The sequence below is a fragment of the Fusarium flagelliforme genome (assembly GCF_020744385.1).
Source record: "Fusarium flagelliforme strain FIESC 12 MPI-CAGE-AA-0113 chromosome Unknown B0J16scaffold_2, whole genome shotgun sequence".
Taxonomy (NCBI): Eukaryota; Fungi; Ascomycota; class Sordariomycetes; order Hypocreales; family Nectriaceae; genus Fusarium; species Fusarium flagelliforme.
The window spans coordinates 3,212,085-3,230,626 of record NW_025763504.1 but is presented as its reverse complement, the minus strand read 5'-3'; the positions used below and the strand labels follow the sequence as shown (position 1 = coordinate 3,230,626).

The 18,542-nt window shown below is 47.7% G+C and overlaps 9 protein-coding genes across 9 annotated transcripts; 3 read left to right on the top strand and 6 right to left on the bottom strand.

Moving 5' to 3' along the window:
• Positions 1-620: 620 nt before the first annotated feature.
• On the top strand, positions 621-1,112 carry B0J16DRAFT_316474 (uncharacterized protein; the record flags this gene model as incomplete). Its single annotated transcript, XM_046125313.1, has 1 exon — positions 621-1,112. One exon carries the CDS (start codon positions 621-623, stop codon positions 1,110-1,112), a length of 492 nt encoding a protein of 163 aa, XP_045986698.1.
• Positions 1,113-2,138: 1,026 nt separating this feature from the next.
• Positions 2,139-4,492, top strand: B0J16DRAFT_411460 (copper amine oxidase). The gene is made up of 3 exons (XM_046133236.1): positions 2,139-2,597; positions 2,648-4,016; positions 4,067-4,492. The coding sequence occupies exons 1-3, from the start codon at positions 2,301-2,303 to the stop codon at positions 4,447-4,449; spliced, it is 2,049 nt and encodes a 682-aa protein (XP_045986697.1). The 5' UTR covers positions 2,139-2,300; the 3' UTR covers positions 4,450-4,492.
• A 75-nt stretch (positions 4,493-4,567) lies between these two features.
• B0J16DRAFT_394756 (uncharacterized protein) lies at positions 4,568-5,911 on the bottom strand (the record flags this gene model as incomplete). Its single annotated transcript, XM_046132154.1, has 1 exon — positions 4,568-5,911. The coding sequence occupies one exon, from the start codon at positions 5,909-5,911 to the stop codon at positions 4,568-4,570; it is 1,344 nt and encodes a 447-aa protein (XP_045986696.1).
• Positions 5,912-6,722: 811 nt separating this feature from the next.
• B0J16DRAFT_333746 (uncharacterized protein) lies at positions 6,723-7,995 on the bottom strand. Its single transcript, XM_046126873.1, has one exon. It carries the CDS (start codon positions 7,805-7,807, stop codon positions 6,770-6,772), a length of 1,038 nt encoding a protein of 345 aa, XP_045986695.1. The 5' UTR covers positions 7,808-7,995; the 3' UTR covers positions 6,723-6,769.
• A 328-nt stretch (positions 7,996-8,323) lies between these two features.
• Positions 8,324-10,087, bottom strand: B0J16DRAFT_333745 (major facilitator superfamily domain-containing protein). Its single transcript, XM_046126872.1, has 5 exons — positions 9,762-10,087; positions 9,701-9,715; positions 9,253-9,654; positions 9,023-9,206; positions 8,324-8,975 (listed from the first exon to the last, which is right to left on the bottom strand). The coding sequence occupies exons 1-5, from the start codon at positions 9,990-9,992 to the stop codon at positions 8,476-8,478; spliced, it is 1,332 nt and encodes a 443-aa protein (XP_045986694.1). The 5' UTR covers positions 9,993-10,087; the 3' UTR covers positions 8,324-8,475.
• A 395-nt stretch (positions 10,088-10,482) lies between these two features.
• Positions 10,483-12,436, top strand: B0J16DRAFT_333743 (uncharacterized protein). The gene is made up of 6 exons (XM_046126871.1): positions 10,483-10,841; positions 10,892-11,169; positions 11,214-11,871; positions 11,919-12,019; positions 12,067-12,166; positions 12,214-12,436. Exons 1-6 carry the CDS (start codon positions 10,535-10,537, stop codon positions 12,378-12,380), a joined length of 1,611 nt encoding a protein of 536 aa, XP_045986693.1. The 5' UTR covers positions 10,483-10,534; the 3' UTR covers positions 12,381-12,436.
• B0J16DRAFT_411456 (uncharacterized protein) lies at positions 12,431-13,554 on the bottom strand (the record flags this gene model as incomplete). The annotated part of the gene is made up of 3 exons (XM_046133235.1): positions 12,659-13,554; positions 12,519-12,611; positions 12,431-12,469 (listed from the first exon to the last, which is right to left on the bottom strand). The coding sequence occupies exons 1-3, from the start codon at positions 13,523-13,525 to the stop codon at positions 12,431-12,433; spliced, it is 999 nt and encodes a 332-aa protein (XP_045986692.1). The 5' UTR covers positions 13,526-13,554.
• Positions 13,555-13,913: 359 nt separating this feature from the next.
• Positions 13,914-15,370, bottom strand: B0J16DRAFT_333741 (uncharacterized protein). Its single transcript, XM_046126870.1, has 5 exons — positions 15,245-15,370; positions 14,980-15,192; positions 14,633-14,930; positions 14,428-14,586; positions 13,914-14,379 (listed from the first exon to the last, which is right to left on the bottom strand). Exons 1-5 carry the CDS (start codon positions 15,266-15,268, stop codon positions 14,051-14,053), a joined length of 1,023 nt encoding a protein of 340 aa, XP_045986691.1. The 5' UTR covers positions 15,269-15,370; the 3' UTR covers positions 13,914-14,050.
• A 1,652-nt stretch (positions 15,371-17,022) lies between these two features.
• On the bottom strand, positions 17,023-18,017 carry B0J16DRAFT_394752 (uncharacterized protein; the record flags this gene model as incomplete). The annotated part of the gene is made up of 2 exons (XM_046132153.1): positions 17,023-17,156; positions 17,312-18,017. 2 exons carry the CDS (start codon positions 18,015-18,017, stop codon positions 17,023-17,025), a joined length of 840 nt encoding a protein of 279 aa, XP_045986690.1.
• Positions 18,018-18,542: the final 525 nt, after the last annotated feature.

Here is an 18,542-nt window from a genome sequence, read left to right as displayed (position 1 = left end):
GTTCCCCGGATATGCTACGGCGAACGTCGGCGAAGTTAGCGAATGCGGGGAGAAGTCAATCCCCTGCAAAACCCGCTGTTATCGATTTCTTTGTAGTAGTAGCTTCCAACTTGGGGAAGGATGGCCTTGTTTGTGAGAAAGTAGCGCCGGTGAACTTCGGAAATATCACCGGATACTAGGATATGGGATTGAGATAGAAGCAGGTTCAAATGGGATAATCCAAATTGGTAGAGAGATCTGGTGAGAATGCAATGAGGACTTTTGGGGGTTATCCCCTGTCTCGTACTGTGGACTCCTTTCAGCACATTGAGCGCCGCTACAGGGTTGGGTTCCAATGGGTGACACCTGAGTCGCTTTGGCGTAAAGACCACCAGCCTTTGATGTTAACCAAACATTGTCAAGAGCACCCAATGACCAATCACTTAAGAGAAACAATTTTGGTAATAACAATATTGTCTTGGCAGGAATAGTTAATAAAGTGGCGCTCAACAAGTCAATGGGCCGTCCAACCAAAGACTAGAGCTAAGAAATAAAACGCTTCGACCTCATAAACTGTTGATTCAGCCTTCACAAGCGAAGTCATCAAGTTTCTTCGTGAATATAATAGCTGACTCGCTCCAATGTTGCAGAAGCAAGGAGAGCCCTCTTCATTCTTTTCTCAGACAGTCGTTACGCATTACTTTCTTCTCTTCAAGGCTGCGGCCTTGTTGGCCTCACTTGATCTTGGCGATGCCAGCCCTTGTCGCCCTACCTCCAGTGCTACAATCCCCGTCGACGTAGAAAGCACTTCAACCTTCTCCAGTTTCTCCGAGACTCTGTCTACCGAGGTCTTTACTGGTTCTTCGGACACCACCAAAGCTACCATTAAGGCTACTACGGATGTCTCATCTACCGATGGGCTCTCGACTGCAACGACCGAGTTCACTACAACAGAGACTACATATGAAGCTTCACTTACCACTATCGAGTTTACTACCGAGGTTTCAACCACGGATGCACTGCCCACTACAACCACCATCTTCACCGAAACAGCTTCATCAACTGAATCCACTGACATTGCGTCAACTGCTACTACATCCCCCGCTGTAGCCCCGACCCTTGTGTTGATTTGATATGTATACTTCGGGGCCCGCGCTTGGAAGAAACTTAAAATAGAAGCCCCGACCTATACCAACTTGGGCAAGAACGGCGACTTCAGGCTCGCAGCCCAACATGGAGAATGGCTCCACGGGTTCGAGACCAACTTCTGTCGTCTCACCACACTATTTGGCTACACGGGAAGTGGAAGTGACGAAACGAACGGTGCCATGATACAAACAATTCTTACTAGCCCAGGCGTCAGTAATGGACTTCTGAAACAGAGGATCAGGATTCCGAAAGGAGGTCGTGTTGCCACCAGGCTGATGTACAGCCTCTATGAAGCACAAGCGACCTCATATAGCTGTGACTTAACAATGTTTGTTCGAGGAAAGCGAGTCGCGCAAAAGCGAGTTGCGGGTGATCTGGGCACGTGGGTGCCGCTTGAAGGAGAGGTTGATGTGGATGCGGGTGAGGGAGACTTGTTCGTGACCTTTCAGTGTGCTGGGACGCGTGGTAGTCTCTTTGTGATTGTGGATCAGATAGATTGTCGTGAGTGATGAGGCGTCATTGGAGGATCTGGATCGCGTGAAGTTTGTTTACTGATGAGGGTCGTAAAGAGACACCATAATGTCGGAATGGGTTCCGAGAAGGAAGAGATGCTCAATTGATTGGTGGCGTATCATGATGGATGTCAACGGTCTAGACCAGTAACCTCCTCACGTAGAGACAGAAGCCATCAAATAATTCAACATTTAATTGAGTAAGCCGTTCTTGATCATGAAATGTGTCACACTGTCTCCAATCTTATCAGATAATTACTCAAGTAGATCAACTCACTGCTATCTTATCATCATCATGCAGTTATCATGACCAGGCTAAAATTACCCTTTTTGTCAAAAATACAGTCGCCCACTCAAGATCGATCACGAGACCCATCTCTCAAAAGCGGGGAAGTCCGCCACTCTATCTTATCAGCTCCCACTATTCCTATTCTGGTTTATCTTTCCGTTGAGGCTCGCGATGACAGACAGGTAGACAAGTATCTCCCCGCAGACACTCCAGATTCAAACCCGATACGGAAAAAAGAGTCGGTATCAACAATGTTTATTTCCAAGACGAGGCATGTTGTCCTACCCTCCAAGGACTATATATAAATCATGCCCTTCCTCCCTCTCTCCCTTCTTCTTCTATAGTCAAGTCTTCTCACAGTAACAGCAACCATGGGCATCTCACAACACCACCCCTTTGATCCTCTCACAGGCGACGAGATCGCCGCGGCGGTAGATGTCATCCGCAAGTATCAGTCTGGCCAACTCCTCTTTAATGCAGTCACTCTCCACGAACCGCGCAAGGCGGATATGCTCAAGTGGTTTGAGCATCCATCTGATGGAAACAAGCCTGCTAGAATCGCAGATGTCACTGTGATTCTTCCCGATGGCGCTGTCTATGATGGTCTTGTCGATCTGAGGACGAGAAAGGTGCAGAAGTGGGAGAAGCTGGATGGTCTTCAACCAATTGTGAGTTATACCTTTGATATGCTTGATGCCATTTGCTAATATGCGAGTAGATCACACCTGAGGAACTTATTCTCGTCGAGGCTATCATGCGCAAGGATCCCAAGGTCATCGAGCAATGTGAGCTTTCCGGTATTCCTAAAGAGGATATGCACAAGGTCTACTGCGATCCTTGGACCATCGGTTACGATGAGCGTTTCGGTAGCAACATTCGTCTTCAGCAGGCGCTCATGTACTACCGCCCCGACCCGGATTGCTTTCAGTACCAGTACCCTCTTGACTTCTGCCCCATCTACGACGGCGCCAAGAAGGAGATCATCCACATTGATATTCCCAGCATTCGTCGCCCATTGAGCAAGCAGAAGGCCATTGACTACATTCCTCGTTACATCAACGAGAATGGCGGTTACCGCAAGGATATCAAGCCTATCAACATCACTCAGCCCGAGGGTGTTTCATTCACAATGAACGGTCGTGTCCTGTCATGGCAGAACTTTAAGTTCCACATTGGTTTCAACTACAAGGAGGGTATTGTTCTGAACCACATCACTTTCACAGACAAGGGTATCGAGAGACCAATCTTCTACCGTCTTTCCCTGTCTGAAATGGTCGTCCCCTACGGTGCACCTGAGCATCCCCATCAGCGCAAGCATGCTTTCGACCTTGGCGAATATGGTGCAGGATACATGGCCAACTCCCTCGCTCTTGGTTGCGACTGCAAGGGTGTAATCCACTATCTCGACGCCGACTTCGCCCAACGCGACGGTTCCATCCGCACCATCAAGAACGCAATCTGCATCCACGAAGAGGATAACGGCATCCTGTTCAAGCACACCGACTTCCGCGATGACTCAGTCACCGTCACACGCGCCCGCAAGCTCATCGTCCAGCAGATATTCACAGCAGCAAACTACGAATACGCCTGCCAATGGGTCTTCCACCAAGACGGTACCATCCAGCCTGAGATCAAGCTCACTGGTATTCTCAACACATATGCCCTCAACGAAGGCGAGGACCCTGGTCCTTGGGGAACTGAAGTCTATCCCCAAGTTAACGCCCATAACCACCAGCATCTGTTCTGTCTTCGTGTTAACCCCATGATCGACGGTGTGAACAACACGGTTAACATGGTTGATACGGTCGCTAGCGAGGCGCCGGTTGGAAGTCCACAGAACAAATACGGCAATGCGTTCTATGCGAAGAAGACGAAGCTCAAGACTAGTGGACAAGCCAAGACGGATTACAATGGTGCTACCAGTCGAACCTGGGAGATGGTTAATGAGAATAAGTTGCATCCTTATTCTAAGAAGCCAGCTTCTTATAAGCTTGTCAGCCGAGAGGTTCCTGGATTGTTGCCCAAGGAGGGATCACTTGTTTGGAAGCGTGCTGGTTTTGCTAGACATGCTGTGCATGTCACACCTTGTAAGTCCACACCACTCATCATTGTTGAGACTTTTACTAACATATCACAGACCGCGACGATGAACTCTGGGCCGCAGGTCGCCATGTTCCCCAAACATCTGGCGAACCATCCCAAGGTCTTCCCGAGTGGATCGCCGACGGAACAGCCAGCACCGAGAACACAGACATTGTTATGTGGCACACATTCGGTGTTACACACATTCCCGCCCCTGAGGACTTCCCCATCATGCCTGTTGAGCCCATGACGCTTCTCTTGAGACCTAGGAACTTCTTTATCAACAATCCTTGTATGGATGTGCCACCTAGCTATTCCATTACTCCTACACAGGTTGCTGAGAAGAAGGGTGCGCTGGATCAGCATGATAAGGTTAGTCAGTTGGCTTTCGGTGGAAAGAGCTGCTGTTCTGGTGGCAATGCTGCTGCGAGACTGTAGGTTGCAAGTGTATGATGGATGGGAATGCAAATACCTTAGCGTGTAATTGAATATGTTTGTTTACACTAACAAAAGTCTCTTCAAATGTGATAATGTACAAGAAAATCTCCTCCACCATCTAAGCAGAAGGTCCACCAACATAAATCGTCAAAGTCTCCGGCTCACCCGAAACAACGCCCGAAGCATTCTCATTTCCATCAGGGTTGACATCATCGTAAGGAAACGCATAACCCTTCCCATCAACCTCGTAAGAATGCACGATGCGACTGTAATGACTGGTAGGATCGCTCTTATAGTACATCTCCTGTCCCAGCTTTGGTGTGATATCGCCACCATCTGACAGAAGTGTAGATCTGACAAACGCGGCGCAAAGACGAGGAACAACGGCGGCGTGGACCCCATTGTCGCCTTCTTGCACGGTGAAAGGTCCGCTGTTGCAACCCCAGATATCCTTGGTGTTGGGCTTGGCGTAGCCACGGTTGTCGCCATCACAGGTAAGTTCTTCGCCGTTGACACGACACTTTACTTCTCCTGCTTCAGATTGCGTGTTGATAATGAGGTCTTGGTTGGTGTACTTCGCCCAAACATCGTTGACATAAGAATCCCAATAATCACCGAAACTAATCGGTTCAAGATCATACTGATTGCCAGGCGAAAGCACACGAACAGGTTTACCCTCATTATTCGCAATGCACATAAAGGTCCACGCCCGTCCATCAGCATCTTTCTGCTTAACAAGGTCATCGCAGATCTTGGCCACAGCACCAGATTCAAGACCTTGGCACGTCTGCTCGCTTCCATCCTTCAGAGCAAGATCCATACCAAGCGGGATACCGACAAAGTCGACGTAACTGATATTCGCGTAGAGTACGCCGTTTGTGTATGTGAATTCTACAAAGCCCCAGTCCACGCCAGCACTGGGATCTTGGAGATTCGTAACAGAAGGTTGGACCAGACCATCACCATTTCCGATATCCACTGTGAAAAAGTGAAGATCATCGTTGGCGAAGTAAACACGTCCAGAGCTCATAGAAATAGGAATGGTAAAGTCCAAAGTTTGTCCTTGTGGGGGAAGGGGAATTGCAATGTTATCCTTAATCTCGACAGGTTCTTTCGAGCCGCCTGATTTAGGATACACCAAACTTCCATCAGGCCCGATAAAAACGACTGTGCCGTCAGAGTCCAGCCCTGAGATATACGCTCTGACGTTCCCGCCACTGAAGTTGTTTACTAACTTGAGAGGCAGCGAGGCAGGTTCCGCCCTGCGGTTGAAGACTTGTGTTTTATTGTTCGCGTATGTGCCGTTGAGTAGGTTATCGTCTCCGACTTGTATCTTGCCGGGGTGTACTCTGAGGAAGCCCTCTGGTGTAGTATCTTGACGACGAATGAGGGACTGAGGAGATTGGAAAGGAGCGGCAAGGGCTGTGCCGAGAAGGCCAGCTAAGAAAAGGAATGAACGCATTCTATCAAAGAATGACTTATAAGAAATGAATGAATGAATGAAAAGAAAGTGAAGAGAGCTTTACAGAATAAGGTTAAACATGGCGGTTTACTACTGAGCTATATAACTACACCAATTGTTTCAAGATCCAAAGGATTCTGATGTTCTTCAAGGATGCAACCGATGGAAACATGTTAGGAATCGCATGAAATAAACAGGGTAGCATCGCCGACGTTTTGTATATATTTGAGGGAAGTGGCTGAGGATGCATGGTTTGCCACATGATTGGTTCGTGGGTGAAGGAGCTAGGACGGACTTGAAACAAGGGTTCAAGAAAGCTCAAACAAATCTGTTTTGGAGGGATGAAGAAATCGGCCATGCTCCTTTCATCTCAACCTAGCCAGTTAACGGTCCGAATCCGCGGCTATTGCTCCGGGAGATGTGTCGGTGGTCATGTAAACATATGAGCATTAATACAGTCTGATATAGGTCCTGCAAATCATAGTGGCGGTTAGATGTCCAATAGACACCATTCCGAATAATTGGTGACATTCATTTACTGACTTTAACTGTTTCACAATTGTAAAGTGATATCTTTAATAAAAGGATAAAGAAACAATCCTTCTCGTTGGTAGGATCAAATGTGAATTATGCTGCGTTTCAGCCGTCAGCCGCTAGACGCACGTCTTTATGCGTTGTATGGGGAGGATGATCTTCCGACGCGGATTGGCCTGTGCGTGTGATCCTACCACCACTTAATAAGATAAGCATTTCTCAAAAGCAATCAATGGCCCGAGACAATGTCGCCATCGTGGCTGAGATGGGCCCAGACTTTTATTAATTAACCTTTATTAAAGTCAAACTCCTTATATCAAAATCCTATAGCTTGCTCTGCTTGATCAAATGAGCGTTAACAGGCGAAATAGCCTTGCCTGTCTTGTGGTAAGACAAAATGTTTTCCATGCCCAGCTTCTCAAATCCAACATGTGAATCCAATGAAGCACCCGCATTATGCGACAACAACTCCACATTCTTCATCTTAATCAGCTCAGGGCTAATAACAGGCTCATGCTCAAAAACATCCAATCCAGCACCAGAAAGCTGTCCACTCTTAAGCGCCTCAACAAGATCCTTCTCATTAATTAGCTTTCCTCGTGCGATATTAACAAGCTTGGCTCCTTTCTTCATTTTTGCTAGACCTTCTTTGTTAAGGAGGGTCTCGCCTGCGAAGGGCGTCGCGACAAGAACGCAGTCTGCTTCTGCGAGGAGCGTATCTGCTGAGGGGTGGTAGACTGCTTTAAGAGGTTCTTCGATTGAAGATGGCATGCGGGCTATGTCGTTGTAGATGATCTTCATGTCGAGCGCTTTGTAGGCTTTTTCAGCGATGCGACGACCGATTCTGCCAAAGCCGATGATGCCGAGGGTGAAGCCCTGGGGATTGCGCGACACAGGAGCCAGATTGCGCTGGGCATCGAGGAATTGCTCTGAAGAACCTGACCGGGCGGCGATGTGCGACCAGGATAGTTGACGGAAAACAGAAATGATGAGCCAGATTGCTGCGTCTGCGACAGACTCTGTACAAGCTGCAGCAGCGTTGCAGTATGTGATTCCTCTCTTTGCGAGAGCAGCAGTATCAACCCAATCAAACCCAGCACCAGCACTAGCATAAATCTTGCACGAAGCCGGCAGAAGAGAAACCAACTCTTCATCCCAATTGCCCATCTCACCACCTGTGTTCCAGAATGGTCTGTAGATGGCGAAAAAGTCGCCAAAGGCTTTAGACTTGAGGGCTTGGATGAATTCTGGGCGGGACATGCTGTGGGAGCGCTTTATTTCGAAGCTGGAGGTGAATGTTTTGTAAAGATCGTGGTTCCATTTTATGTCGTCGCCGAGCTGGAGGACAATTGGTTTGGTCATTTTGGCTGTAATTACGAGTGAGATAGAGAATGAGAAGTCAAATGTTTGGAGAAGTTCAAGATGAGAGTGAGGTTGAGATTGGCCGTGATACGATGAGATAAATCAGGCGATAAGAGCCATGAATTTAATAAGAAGGTCGGACCCTCGGCCGATGGAAGTTGTTGAGAGAATGCCGTGTCTGAACAGCGTAATTTTGCCCGTAAATCATTGTTGACAAGGGAAGTTCTGGCCGTTGGATCCATAAAAGCGTGGCATTAGAGGCCGACGATTGGTTGGAACATCTCCCCGGCTGATTAGGGGCGCTAAAATCGGGGTTCTCGCCGGTAGAAACGCGTCGCGATGGAGACCGATTCAAGACTCTGGGGTAAGTGGAGAGAAATTGCAGCACGATTTGAAGAACTGAGCACTAATGGCATGAAGACAGTCTATGAGTTTTAGTAATTCTAGATGGATATCTTAAATTCTTTCCTTTTAATGCTTGGATTATTACTAAATGGAAGTCATGATGGATGAATAGCTGAAGACGTTTGCTTGTTTATTGCGTATCTGAACATCGGGGCTTGGCTCTTCCAAGCAATGGTAAGTTAAAACAATATCGTCCCTACTTTGTTTGTCTAAATAACATCTCCGACTTTTGCTCATTGACACTTTCGAACTTTCTCTCTTCCTCAATCCTTCTTTTGGATCCTGGGAAAACTCAACCAAACACCTGCAACAACCGTAATGAGCGCAAGAATAATCGGCTGCAGCACTCCGACACCCTTGTGATTCGCAATAGCTCCAATAGCGAACGGGAAGACTGTTCCTCCTGTACCTCCAATAGCCATGGCGAACCCAATGGCAGAAACATGGATCTTAGCTGGCAAAAGCTTGGCCGTTACCATAACCGCTCCAGGAAACATGGGTCCTAAGAAGAAGCCCAAAAAGGCTACTGCGACGGCCGAGACAATAAATTTAGGAACGAGCCAGAAGAGAAGTTGGAGGCCGATGCAGATGACGAGATAGATGGATAAACAAAGTCTTTCGCCGAAGCGCTCGGTCACGAAACCCAAGCATGCACGTCCGAGGGCCATGCCTGCCCAGAATCCTGTACCAGATGCACCTGATGCATAAGCTGAGGCCTTTCGGACGCGGAGCATGAATGTGACGACCCAACCTCCAAGACCAACTATAGGATATTAGCGATAGAATAGGCCAGGACAGAGGGCAACATACCTTCAACGCCCATGTAAGCAAAGAAGAACAACGAACAGAGCCACGTAACCTTTGACTTCAGTGCTTCTCGTGTCCCGGCACCTGTATCTTCCGATTCGTTCTTATGTTCGAGCTGATATACAGCACCAGTCATGCGCCAGAAGGAAACAGTGAGACCAACCCACTCAAAAGTCGCAATACCAATCTTCAAACATCAGTCAAATCCCAAAGTCATCATAGGCTAAACTCACCATGATATAGTAGAAAGTGTACCAAGGCAACTCATAACTAACAACCAGACTCGTCGCAATAAGTGGCGAAAATAATGCACCAAGCGAATACGAAGCGTGCAAGAAGCCCTGGACAGTATTTGCTTTATCCATAGCGCCCACCCACGCGCAAAAACACGCATCGGTAAGACCGTTGCCGAAACCACTGAAGACGTTGCAGACCACGAGAACAGGGTATGGCGGGTGGAGAGCTAGAGCGACAAAGGTGATGAGATGGCAGATAGGAGCCATTATCGCGACGCCACGTTGTCCGAATTTCATGTGGATGCGCGCGTTGGTGAAAGCGGCGACGGAATAGCCTGCGAATGGGGTTAAGAAAATAAGGGAGATGATTGTGTAGCTTAGATCGTAGTATGTTTCGAGCTATCATCATCAGCTACCGTCAATTAAATTTATCGGCTCAACATACATATGGGATCAAAGCCTGCGAAGGTTAGCATTGCTCAATTAAACAAGGGAGGGACACATACTCCAACAGCCGCATCATTCATTCCAGCAATGATGAATGATAAGAAAGCAAACCCAAGCTTGGGCATATTTCCTCTCGGATAATTCCATCTCTGCGCTTGTGTCTGCGCGTATGGCGGAGGTACATCCTCGGGTGGTAAAGAAAGCTGTTCCTCGTTATCTTTACCACGGACGTGACATCCTTCCAGAGTCGTGAGCTCAATTGGCTCTTGAGTTTGAGTTACAGTCGCCATGACGCCTGTGTATGTAAGAGGAAAGAAATGAGGGAGGATGAGTCAAGCTTGGCGGTATTTATGAGATCAGCGGTGGAGCGGAAGAAATTGATTGTACGTCTTAAAAGGGAAGTCGTTCCAGCAGGGAAGGAAGGGTCGACTGGGTGGTGATAACGCGGGGTTTGTTATGCTTATTTCAGCAGACTAAGCTTCTTGGGGGAATAATCGGGCAAGGTTTCCTGCTTCGTCATGACGGCCCGTCGGATGGATGAAGCGGATTCCGTCAATTGATTCCGTACGCATTCCGCTGTATCATAGAGACCTATATTGAAGGCTTGCGCAGATGGCTGTCGTATTTATTGGTCTCATGACGGCGTTGTGGTGGTGGTCTGATCCTGCCGGTTGGCTAAGAGAAAGGCGGTGGGAAGACATTGCCTGTCCTTCAAATGTGGAATGACTGGGAGGCTTTTTGGTGTAAAGAGATATCTAGATATGAACAGTAAACAATGGCGTAGAAGAATGAGATTCTTCAGCTTAACAATGATGGGCTTGAACTACTGGTAATGACGCAGCTCCAGAGGGCTAATTTAGCGCCTGTCAAAAACATCCCACTGAAGACAACATGCCTCTTACATCTCACCAACCACTCGGGTGCAATGCCTACCAAAGCCGCTCAAAGTAAGAGGAAGAACTGCTGTACGTCATGTCGTCGAAAACATAGGAAATGTGTCGTCCAGCCAGGAGCTTCACAGTGCGGGGCTTGTATTGAGTCGAGTCAAAACTGTCAATTCGAGAATGGCATTCGCTTCAGGTATACTCATCCACAGAACGGACAAGACAGAAGAGAAGAGGTGGAAGTGCCAGAAATCAGTACGTTGCCGCTTTATTCGTAATACAACTTGCTCATAACTTCCCACTAGTCTCATTCACGACACCGCGAGGGATTAATGGTGACATCTCTCCGACACATGAGAAGTCAGCTGGACCAGAGATATCTGCTACAATAGTCCTGCCCACGGCCAACACGGAACCGGAAGTGCCAAACCCGAGATCTGGATCTGGACATGATCTGACAGAAACTGAACCAATGCATCTGGCTTCCTCACTATCGCCATCCATGTCTACCCAAAATGTTCAACCACTTACCGAACGAGAAGCCTTCCTCTTCATGACATACGTCCACAAACTAGCCCCTCTAGTGAGTTTCCATTGCAAGCTACCTTGCCTTACTAACACATATAGTCCGACGCTTGCGACGACGCCCGTCATTTCACACTCCAAGTCCCTCATCTCGCCCTCCAAAACCCCATGATCCTCCACGGCATCCTCGCCCTTTCTAGCCGTTACGACTCACCCACCACGTTAGAAAGCACATACTACCACAACAAACACATTAACCTCCTCATCCACGCCTTTGACTTACCTTGGGATACGACACTCCTAACATCCGTAGTCCTAGCACGTCTCTACGAAGAAAACGACCCCTCCTCTGATCCACATACTCACCTATCTGGTACGCAGAATCTACTGAATCACGAGGTTATTTCTAGATTCGTTATGGAAGGTGGATTGGCGGAGGCGGCAAGTTGGGTACACTTGAGACAGACAATTTATGTGTATGTTGCAAGAAAGGTGCCAGTGGAGATTTGTCTGGAGAACTTTGAGAGGTCGGGTGTCTTCCAGCGGCGGGATGACTCTGCTTGGGCGAATAGGGCCGTGTTTCTGTTTGCGAGGATAATGAAGATGTTCTTGGGTAAGCGGGAATGGGGACATGTTGAAGGGGAAGTCGAGAAGTGGTTCGAGGAGAGGCCGGTGTCATTTAAGCCGATATTTTATAAGGTGGGAGATGTGTTGGAGGATATACCGTTTCCTGTAATTTGCTTTGCAGCCTCTGTTCCTGGTAAGAATCTGTTTGATGTATTGTGGGTAGCAGCTAATATGGTACAGTGGTTGGGATGCAGCATTACTTTGCGGCGAAGACAGTGCTCTGTCTGGATATTCTCGAGGGCTTTGAGGATCAAAATGACCCAGCTACTCATAACATAAAGGTGATATATCCATCGCTTCTTTGGATTGGGAGCTGACGCCAAGATAGGAAACGATATCCTCTCATCTATGCACCCTCATGAGTCTTGCACTGTCAAACGAGCAAGCCGGTAACGCTTTCTTTTTACCAGCACACATGCTATCACTTTGTAAGTACACGAACAACCTTGACGCCAGATGCTAATATCCCTATAAGGTGGATACTGTATAAGAGATCCATGTGTACGAAGACATACCATACGATACTTGGAGAAGGTGGAGCAGCTGATTAGATGGAAGACAAAGAGGCTTATTGAAACTTTGAAGACGCAATGGAATGATGCAGATAGGGCTGGTATGGAAACACAAGACAGAAATGTGTAAATGAAGCTATCGTTTCAGCTATTTGCAGCCTTTGTGTCAAACAGCCAATGCTAGACGCCATCACCAAACTCAAAGTCCTTGTCCCATCGCTTCAACTCGTTAGCGTCGCCATGTTATAGGATGTGGAAACCAACTTACCTTATCCCAGGGTCGCGCCGAGTTGACAAATCTCAAATCAGTACCCAATCTGATCCGATTCTGCTTATCATGATTGATAGTCGAAGCATGTATCTGCGCACCATATTAGCTTCTATCTCTCCAAAACAAAGTCGACTCACCATATGCGGCGTATGAAACACGACATCCCCAGCCTCATACCCACTAACAAGCCACTTCCTACCATACTCCCTCCCAAAAGCCGCTGGTCCATCTGCCAAGAATCCAGTACTCATCATGTTCTTATTGAAAGCATCCCTCATCTCCTCATCACTCATACCCGCCTCCTTAGCCTTCTTCGCAAAATCACCCTCTATCTCTGCACCTAGTGCTTCGCTGTTTTCAAGATAGATGAGACCGCCTCCGTCTAGTGCGATATCGCCCATGGGGACCCAGGCTGTTACGGCGGTTGGTTCGCCGTAGCGCATGAAGGATTGGTCGTAGTGTACTCCGATGGCTTTGTTGCCTGGTGTATTGTTGCGGAGGAGAGTGCGGCGGACAGGAAGAGTGTTTGAGCCCCAGCTTGTTAGACGGGACACAAAGTCTTTGAGAACGGGGTTGTTGCAGAAGCCTTTTGGGCCAGCGTACCAAGGCTCCGTGTGTGCTTTGAGAGCTGTGTCGACAAAGATATCCGACTTGCTCGTCTCACCGGGTCGAGAGTTCTGACCGCTGCCAGCACCGATGCCTGGATAGTCAGCTGGATCTGCTGTGTCGTCGAAGATTCCTTCGATGGGGGATGTTCCGGGTTTGAGAACGCCGCTTGGGGCCATGGAGGTGAAGTATGCTTCGCGAGCTGCAAGGACATCTTCACGGGGAAGAAGACCTTTGACTAGAAGATAGCCATTGGATAGGAACCTCTGATAGAGAACATCAATAGGTTCGTTGAGGGAAGAGGGTTGGAGCTTGGCAACTTCAGTAGGGGCTAGGAGACCATCATTCACGTAGAGCTCTACACCGTCAATGGTATGGTTACTTTGAGCGTGAGGCATGACGAGTGGTTAGGTATGTAAGAAGGGATAAGTTGAGGAAGAGAGATGGTGCCCGAATTTCTGCTCGCCGTTCCAATTTCTGAGCTTTATACTTCACGATACGAAGTCAGAGATCGAACATGGAGAAAAGCTCCTCGGAGAGATTTTCCCAATTTGGTAATCCCCACACGCACTATTGGAGTGACAGTTCACACACCCACAAGTAGAGGCGGGGTAAGAGATCTGCAGAAGAGATCTGAAGTTTCTCATCATCATGACTTTCATTGGGCCTTCAAGATACGAGTTCTACTCATCGCTGAGTCGGTTTCAATGGTAAGAGTAGTATCCGCCCACATAAACCGAGATTTCACTCATCTTGTGATGTCATCTGTCTAGATCCGCTCGTGATTTTTATTCGGTACACATGTCACGATATGAAGCGATTCCGGGTGGTATGAGATGACTCTGTTTGTAATGATTTTGTTTCTGTTTTTCTGTGGCTCTATATATTATCTGCCATAAGCAAAGGGGTATCTTTAAATCCATCTATACTTTAAACTCCTCTTCCCTTTCGGGTATGTTGACCATCGTCTCTATTGACCCAACGTGATGTGTCGAGACGACCCCATTAATCATATTTAATTCCGTCTCACTTCCTGAGAGACTATGAGTCTGTTGGTTCCTCCTCCTACTCCAATACGCCCCCGACCCAATCGTTCCAACGCCATTGACTTCGGGTTGCTTCACGGGCCCTGCGTGGTGGTGGTCGTTGCTGCTCACCATACTGATGTTCGACATTTTTCGGAGGAGGGGTCGTAGGGCTGTGCTGGCTACGACCATTACTGAGATACAGATTTCTGCTGTTGCCCAGATGTCTATATGCCGTTAGATTATGAGATGGTATGGGTGTTGGAGGGACATACATATTGCGATATCGTTGCTGACAAATGTCGTTGTGATGAATCGTCCAATACTGACTATAATCGTAACCAGTCCAAGACTGAAAACAACAGCTAACCCAACCTTCTTCCGTTTCGAATTAACCTTGAGTTCTTTCAACAAGGGAATCGGATAAAGAACATCTGAAAAGGTCAGCCAAATCCACCACAAACACTTGAGACAACTTACTCAGCACTTCAGAAGTAAAGTTCATAGACCAATTAATCCTCATAAGCGTCATCGACATAAAGGCCTGACAATGCTCCTCATCGGTATCCAGCCAATTCACCGAAGGATCCGGTCCGCACCAAAACGTATCGGCGAAAAAGGTGACGAGCGAGAAAGATGCTGTAAGAGCTGCTAAGGCGTAGAGAAGCGTTCGCATTCCTGGGTGTGTGATGGGAACGAGATTAAAGTAAAATGCTATGATGCTGAATTTAGGGAAGTAGATGCCAAAGTCGAAGAAGTAATTCGTCATGAAGCGGATCTATCAAAGGAATCAGTATTTGTTTGCGAGGTGATTGTGGTGATGGTACTTTTTTGAGAGCTACGCTTGACATCATAAAATCGTCCATTGCATTCATCCGATATGTCAAAGTATCACAAATGAGTAATCCTTGACATGCCGCCAATCCGGCAAAAAGCCAGTAATCGGCAGAGTATAACCTTGCATTGCGCAACCATAGCCGTACGTAAACACGAGCAGCAACCAGGATATACGCGATGGTCAGAAGAGTCCATTCAAAGGCCTGCACCACTAATTAGCACCCCCAATCTCAATCCAATAATTCTTGCACTTACCATAACGGCCTTGCTGGCAATCATCTTGACGGGAATATCGTCGGCGGTCAAGCCAGCCGGTTAAAAAGTGAGGTTTATGTTATGTAATCGTGATAAACATGGCGTAACTGGAGGGAAATAATGAAATGAAGAGGGCAGAATGTAAGGACGCGGGCCGCACGTAGGTACAGCTGATTTATCTATGGCCCTGTAGTCAAGTGAGACGGGCTAATGTGTCTAGTGGCCTACTAATGAAACGCCACTGAAATGGTCGACGCCATGGGGGAGCTCGAGTCAAGCAGGGCTGGGACCCAGTGTCAAGTAAATCTGACATGTCAATCTTGTCAATACCTGGCATCAATCTGTAGAATTCTAGAAGGCCTTTCTCTTTTTAAATTGAAACATCGCGATACCGCATGGAGAAGGTACTGTACATTACAATGCGACAGTCAGCAAGCCATCACAGTTCAAGCTCATTTACCGAGTCCAAAGCCCTGGATCAAGGATCAACCTCCTTTATCCGTGCCAGGCCCTACCCTAGTGAACCTTATTCTTTCTGACACAGGGATCAGATCGTCGGGGAGGCGGATCAACGATATGGTAGCCGTTTGCGGACGGAAGCTTTCACTTGAGCATGGTCTGAACTCTGAACTAATTGGAATAAACCATTTTTTCTCTGCAAGGAACAGGAGTCCAACTCCCAACTCCGGCCGTGTTCCCGGATAAGTGATAGGTGGAACCTGTCAATCCTGTGACGGCGTTCGATCTTGCGATTTAGTTGAGTAAGCTACGTGGATCGTGGGATTGGCATTAAGATTGGGCGAGAGCTTGGGTAACATCGTCTAAGAACAGGATAGATTGGATATGACTACGACCTTTAATGCTACCTCTGGGCATCAAACAGGCGTCTAATTTCCGATTGGTCTTGAGAAACCTGTTCTTTTCCTTTCTTTTTTTGCCCTCAAATGCCTTGACTCAACCGCCATGCTGAAGCTGAAAGAATGTCTCAGCCTCTTTCTCTGCGGACATCACACGAGTTCCACAGCCCAGACTGCCATAATCCCTATAGGGCATAGATCCTCACCACCCTAGCCAGCGCCGGTGATAAGGTCACGATCGCATCATCACATTCACCATTCAATCCCGGCCGGCAATAAACTCCAGCCCTTTGTGTGTTGAGGTCGAGACGGGCCCTCCCATGCCAAATACCTTGCCGCCCCGTTTTGGTAAAACTTACCCGGTGACCGTTTCGGGGCTGGCGGGTTTAATAATTTCCATGCCTGGTTCCTTTGTCGTGTTTTATAGCGCTTGACCTTCATGGGTTAGACTTTTGAGTCAGGACACGTAAAAGAGCCAATGTCTTTATCATTCATGAGGTCGCATTGTCTCATCATGTTTGATACCAGCTAGAGATATACCCACATTCCGGACAAGATCCATTGTAACAATCCTCCCATAGTCTCGATGAGTCCTAATCAACCCAAGGATCCATGGCTAATCCCTTCACATCTGGTTGCTCATACCTTGAACGTCATGGGTTGCTCGAGTGGATATCTCAAGAACACTCATGGGTGGTCATGGGTAGGAACCAGATATAATCAGAGAGTCATAGCACGTGCCGAGTCCAATCCTTGTTTCTACCAGGGCCCTAGGCTTCATACTTATCCATGTTGGGAAGCTTTTAGCGGATGATCCTGATCTTCAACGCCTGATTATACGGTTGGTTATTGGCAGAAATTGGGATCATATCAGTTGATACGACATTCCACATTAATACACGGCGGCCTAAGGTCTTGGGATTATTGCTGCCCAACAGCGATGCTGACTTGGACAAAAGGAAACACCACATGGGATGATGTTAAATCCCGGGCACCGGAATTATATCCTACACTTCGGTGCTCTCCATTTCTACCGTAGAGATGAGGAAACATTACTGTTATTATTATTATATGAATGGATTGGAATTACCGCTTCCTTGACTGACACCCCTTCCAGCATTATAAAATTATCATTAGTCCACTGATACGTTCTGGGACGTCCATTCTCCATGCAAAGATTATGATGACCTTTAACACCGTCGCAACGTACCCCTTCTAGCTGGCTCGGTCCTAGCAGCTTCATTCCAAGTCATCGGTCTAGTAGGTGAACTCGCCGAAGATATTCTGCGACTCAATCTTGCAGAATCTGCTGCATCAGGCCAGGTATCAGACCTTCCCATGCCCGACGGACGAACAGCCATTGACCGGCTTCTGTTCAGCGCCGGGGGAGCATTCCACTGACCCCCAGAGCTCTCTGGTAAGGCTAAAAGAGGCTGTCCAGTTGAGGCTCTGGCTCTCCATGTGGGTTGTCTTTGTGGCGCTGTAGACGACATATCCAGTAACGGTGCTGGCGTAACACCCGTCTGAGCGCAATAGATAGAGTCAGTCCTAGTAGAAGACACACTCGAAGTTCGTCTAGGTCGATTGATGTATTGCGCATCGTCAGGACCACGAGATGACCTTCTCGACGGCGCCCTTGCCAAGCTCCAACCAGCCTGTTGACCACGAGGTATCTGCTGGTTCTCATACTCTTCTAAAGCACCGAGCAAACCTCCATGAAAAGGGCTGTCTCTGGGCCTGTTTGCAGCAGAGCGTGATCGTTCTTCCATCTCCTGTCTAAGAAGATCATATCTATCTCCTAATAGGCCCGTTGGACTGAATGTTGGTTCCGACATTGCCTTGGGAATTTGAACTTGTGGCAGGCTTGGTTGAGGACGACGACTTGTCTGCCTTGGGGATGAAGACGAGTTTTCCATCTTTTGAGCGTTGGATGGTTATACTGTCTGATGGAACAGCTGAGCTTGAAATGGAGCACAGGAACATTTGTAGATGGATGATATAGTAACGACTGTTGAGTTTTTCATGATGTCCTTTGACAGCTTTATGTCTGACATATATACTCTTTCTCACTTGATCACAGTACCACGAGTTATCAATGATCTCGTCTTCACAAAGCCTTCGCTGTTTCCCAAAGACCGACGACATGATCCTTCGACTCATGGCGTTCAACACTGCCTCCTCAAAAGTCGCGATGCATCCAAAGCATTTCCAAGCTTCAACACAGCCTCAGCCCAACTTCCAATTCTCCAACTTACCCAATGACATTGAGCGAAATTCAAGTTTGTTCTTAACACTTGCGGTCAAGCTGGATGAACTTTTCTGTGACAGTTTGTGTGATAGAATGCACGCCAGTAAGCGACCAATAGCGATAGGCGGTCGGAACCAGCAACCCTTGCTCTCATCGGTCAAATCTGACCGTGTCCACCATAAAACCTCAGCAC

Coding starts and splice junctions, on each gene's coding strand:
- B0J16DRAFT_333746 (XM_046126873.1), bottom strand. CDS start 7,807: ATGACCAAACCAATTGTCCTCCAGCTCGGCGACGACATAAAATGGAAC.
- B0J16DRAFT_333743 (XM_046126871.1), top strand. CDS start 10,535: ATGACGCAGCTCCAGAGGGCTAATTTAGCGCCTGTCAAAAACATCCCA. Junction 11,170..11,213: donor TCCACAAACTAGCCCCTCTA/GTGAGTTTCCAT, acceptor TAACACATATAG/TCCGACGCTTGCGACGACGC. Junction 11,872..11,918: donor CTTTGCAGCCTCTGTTCCTG/GTAAGAATCTGT, acceptor AATATGGTACAG/TGGTTGGGATGCAGCATTAC.
- B0J16DRAFT_411460 (XM_046133236.1), top strand. CDS start 2,301: ATGGGCATCTCACAACACCACCCCTTTGATCCTCTCACAGGCGACGAG. Junction 2,598..2,647: donor TGGATGGTCTTCAACCAATT/GTGAGTTATACC, acceptor ATATGCGAGTAG/ATCACACCTGAGGAACTTAT. Junction 4,017..4,066: donor TGCTGTGCATGTCACACCTT/GTAAGTCCACAC, acceptor AACATATCACAG/ACCGCGACGATGAACTCTGG.
- B0J16DRAFT_333741 (XM_046126870.1), bottom strand. CDS start 15,268: ATGATTGCCAGCAAGGCCGTTATG. Junction 15,193..15,244: donor TTGCCAGCAAGGCCGTTATG/GTAAGTGCAAGA, acceptor TTAGTGGTGCAG/GCCTTTGAATGGACTCTTCT. Junction 14,587..14,632: donor CTTTACTTCTGAAGTGCTGA/GTAAGTTGTCTC, acceptor TGACCTTTTCAG/ATGTTCTTTATCCGATTCCC.
- B0J16DRAFT_333745 (XM_046126872.1), bottom strand. CDS start 9,992: ATGGCGACTGTAACTCAAACTCAAGAGCCAATTGAGCTCACGACTCTG. Junction 9,207..9,252: donor ACACTTTCTACTATATCATG/GTGAGTTTAGCC, acceptor TGATGTTTGAAG/ATTGGTATTGCGACTTTTGA. Junction 8,976..9,022: donor TGCTTACATGGGCGTTGAAG/GTATGTTGCCCT, acceptor AATATCCTATAG/TTGGTCTTGGAGGTTGGGTC.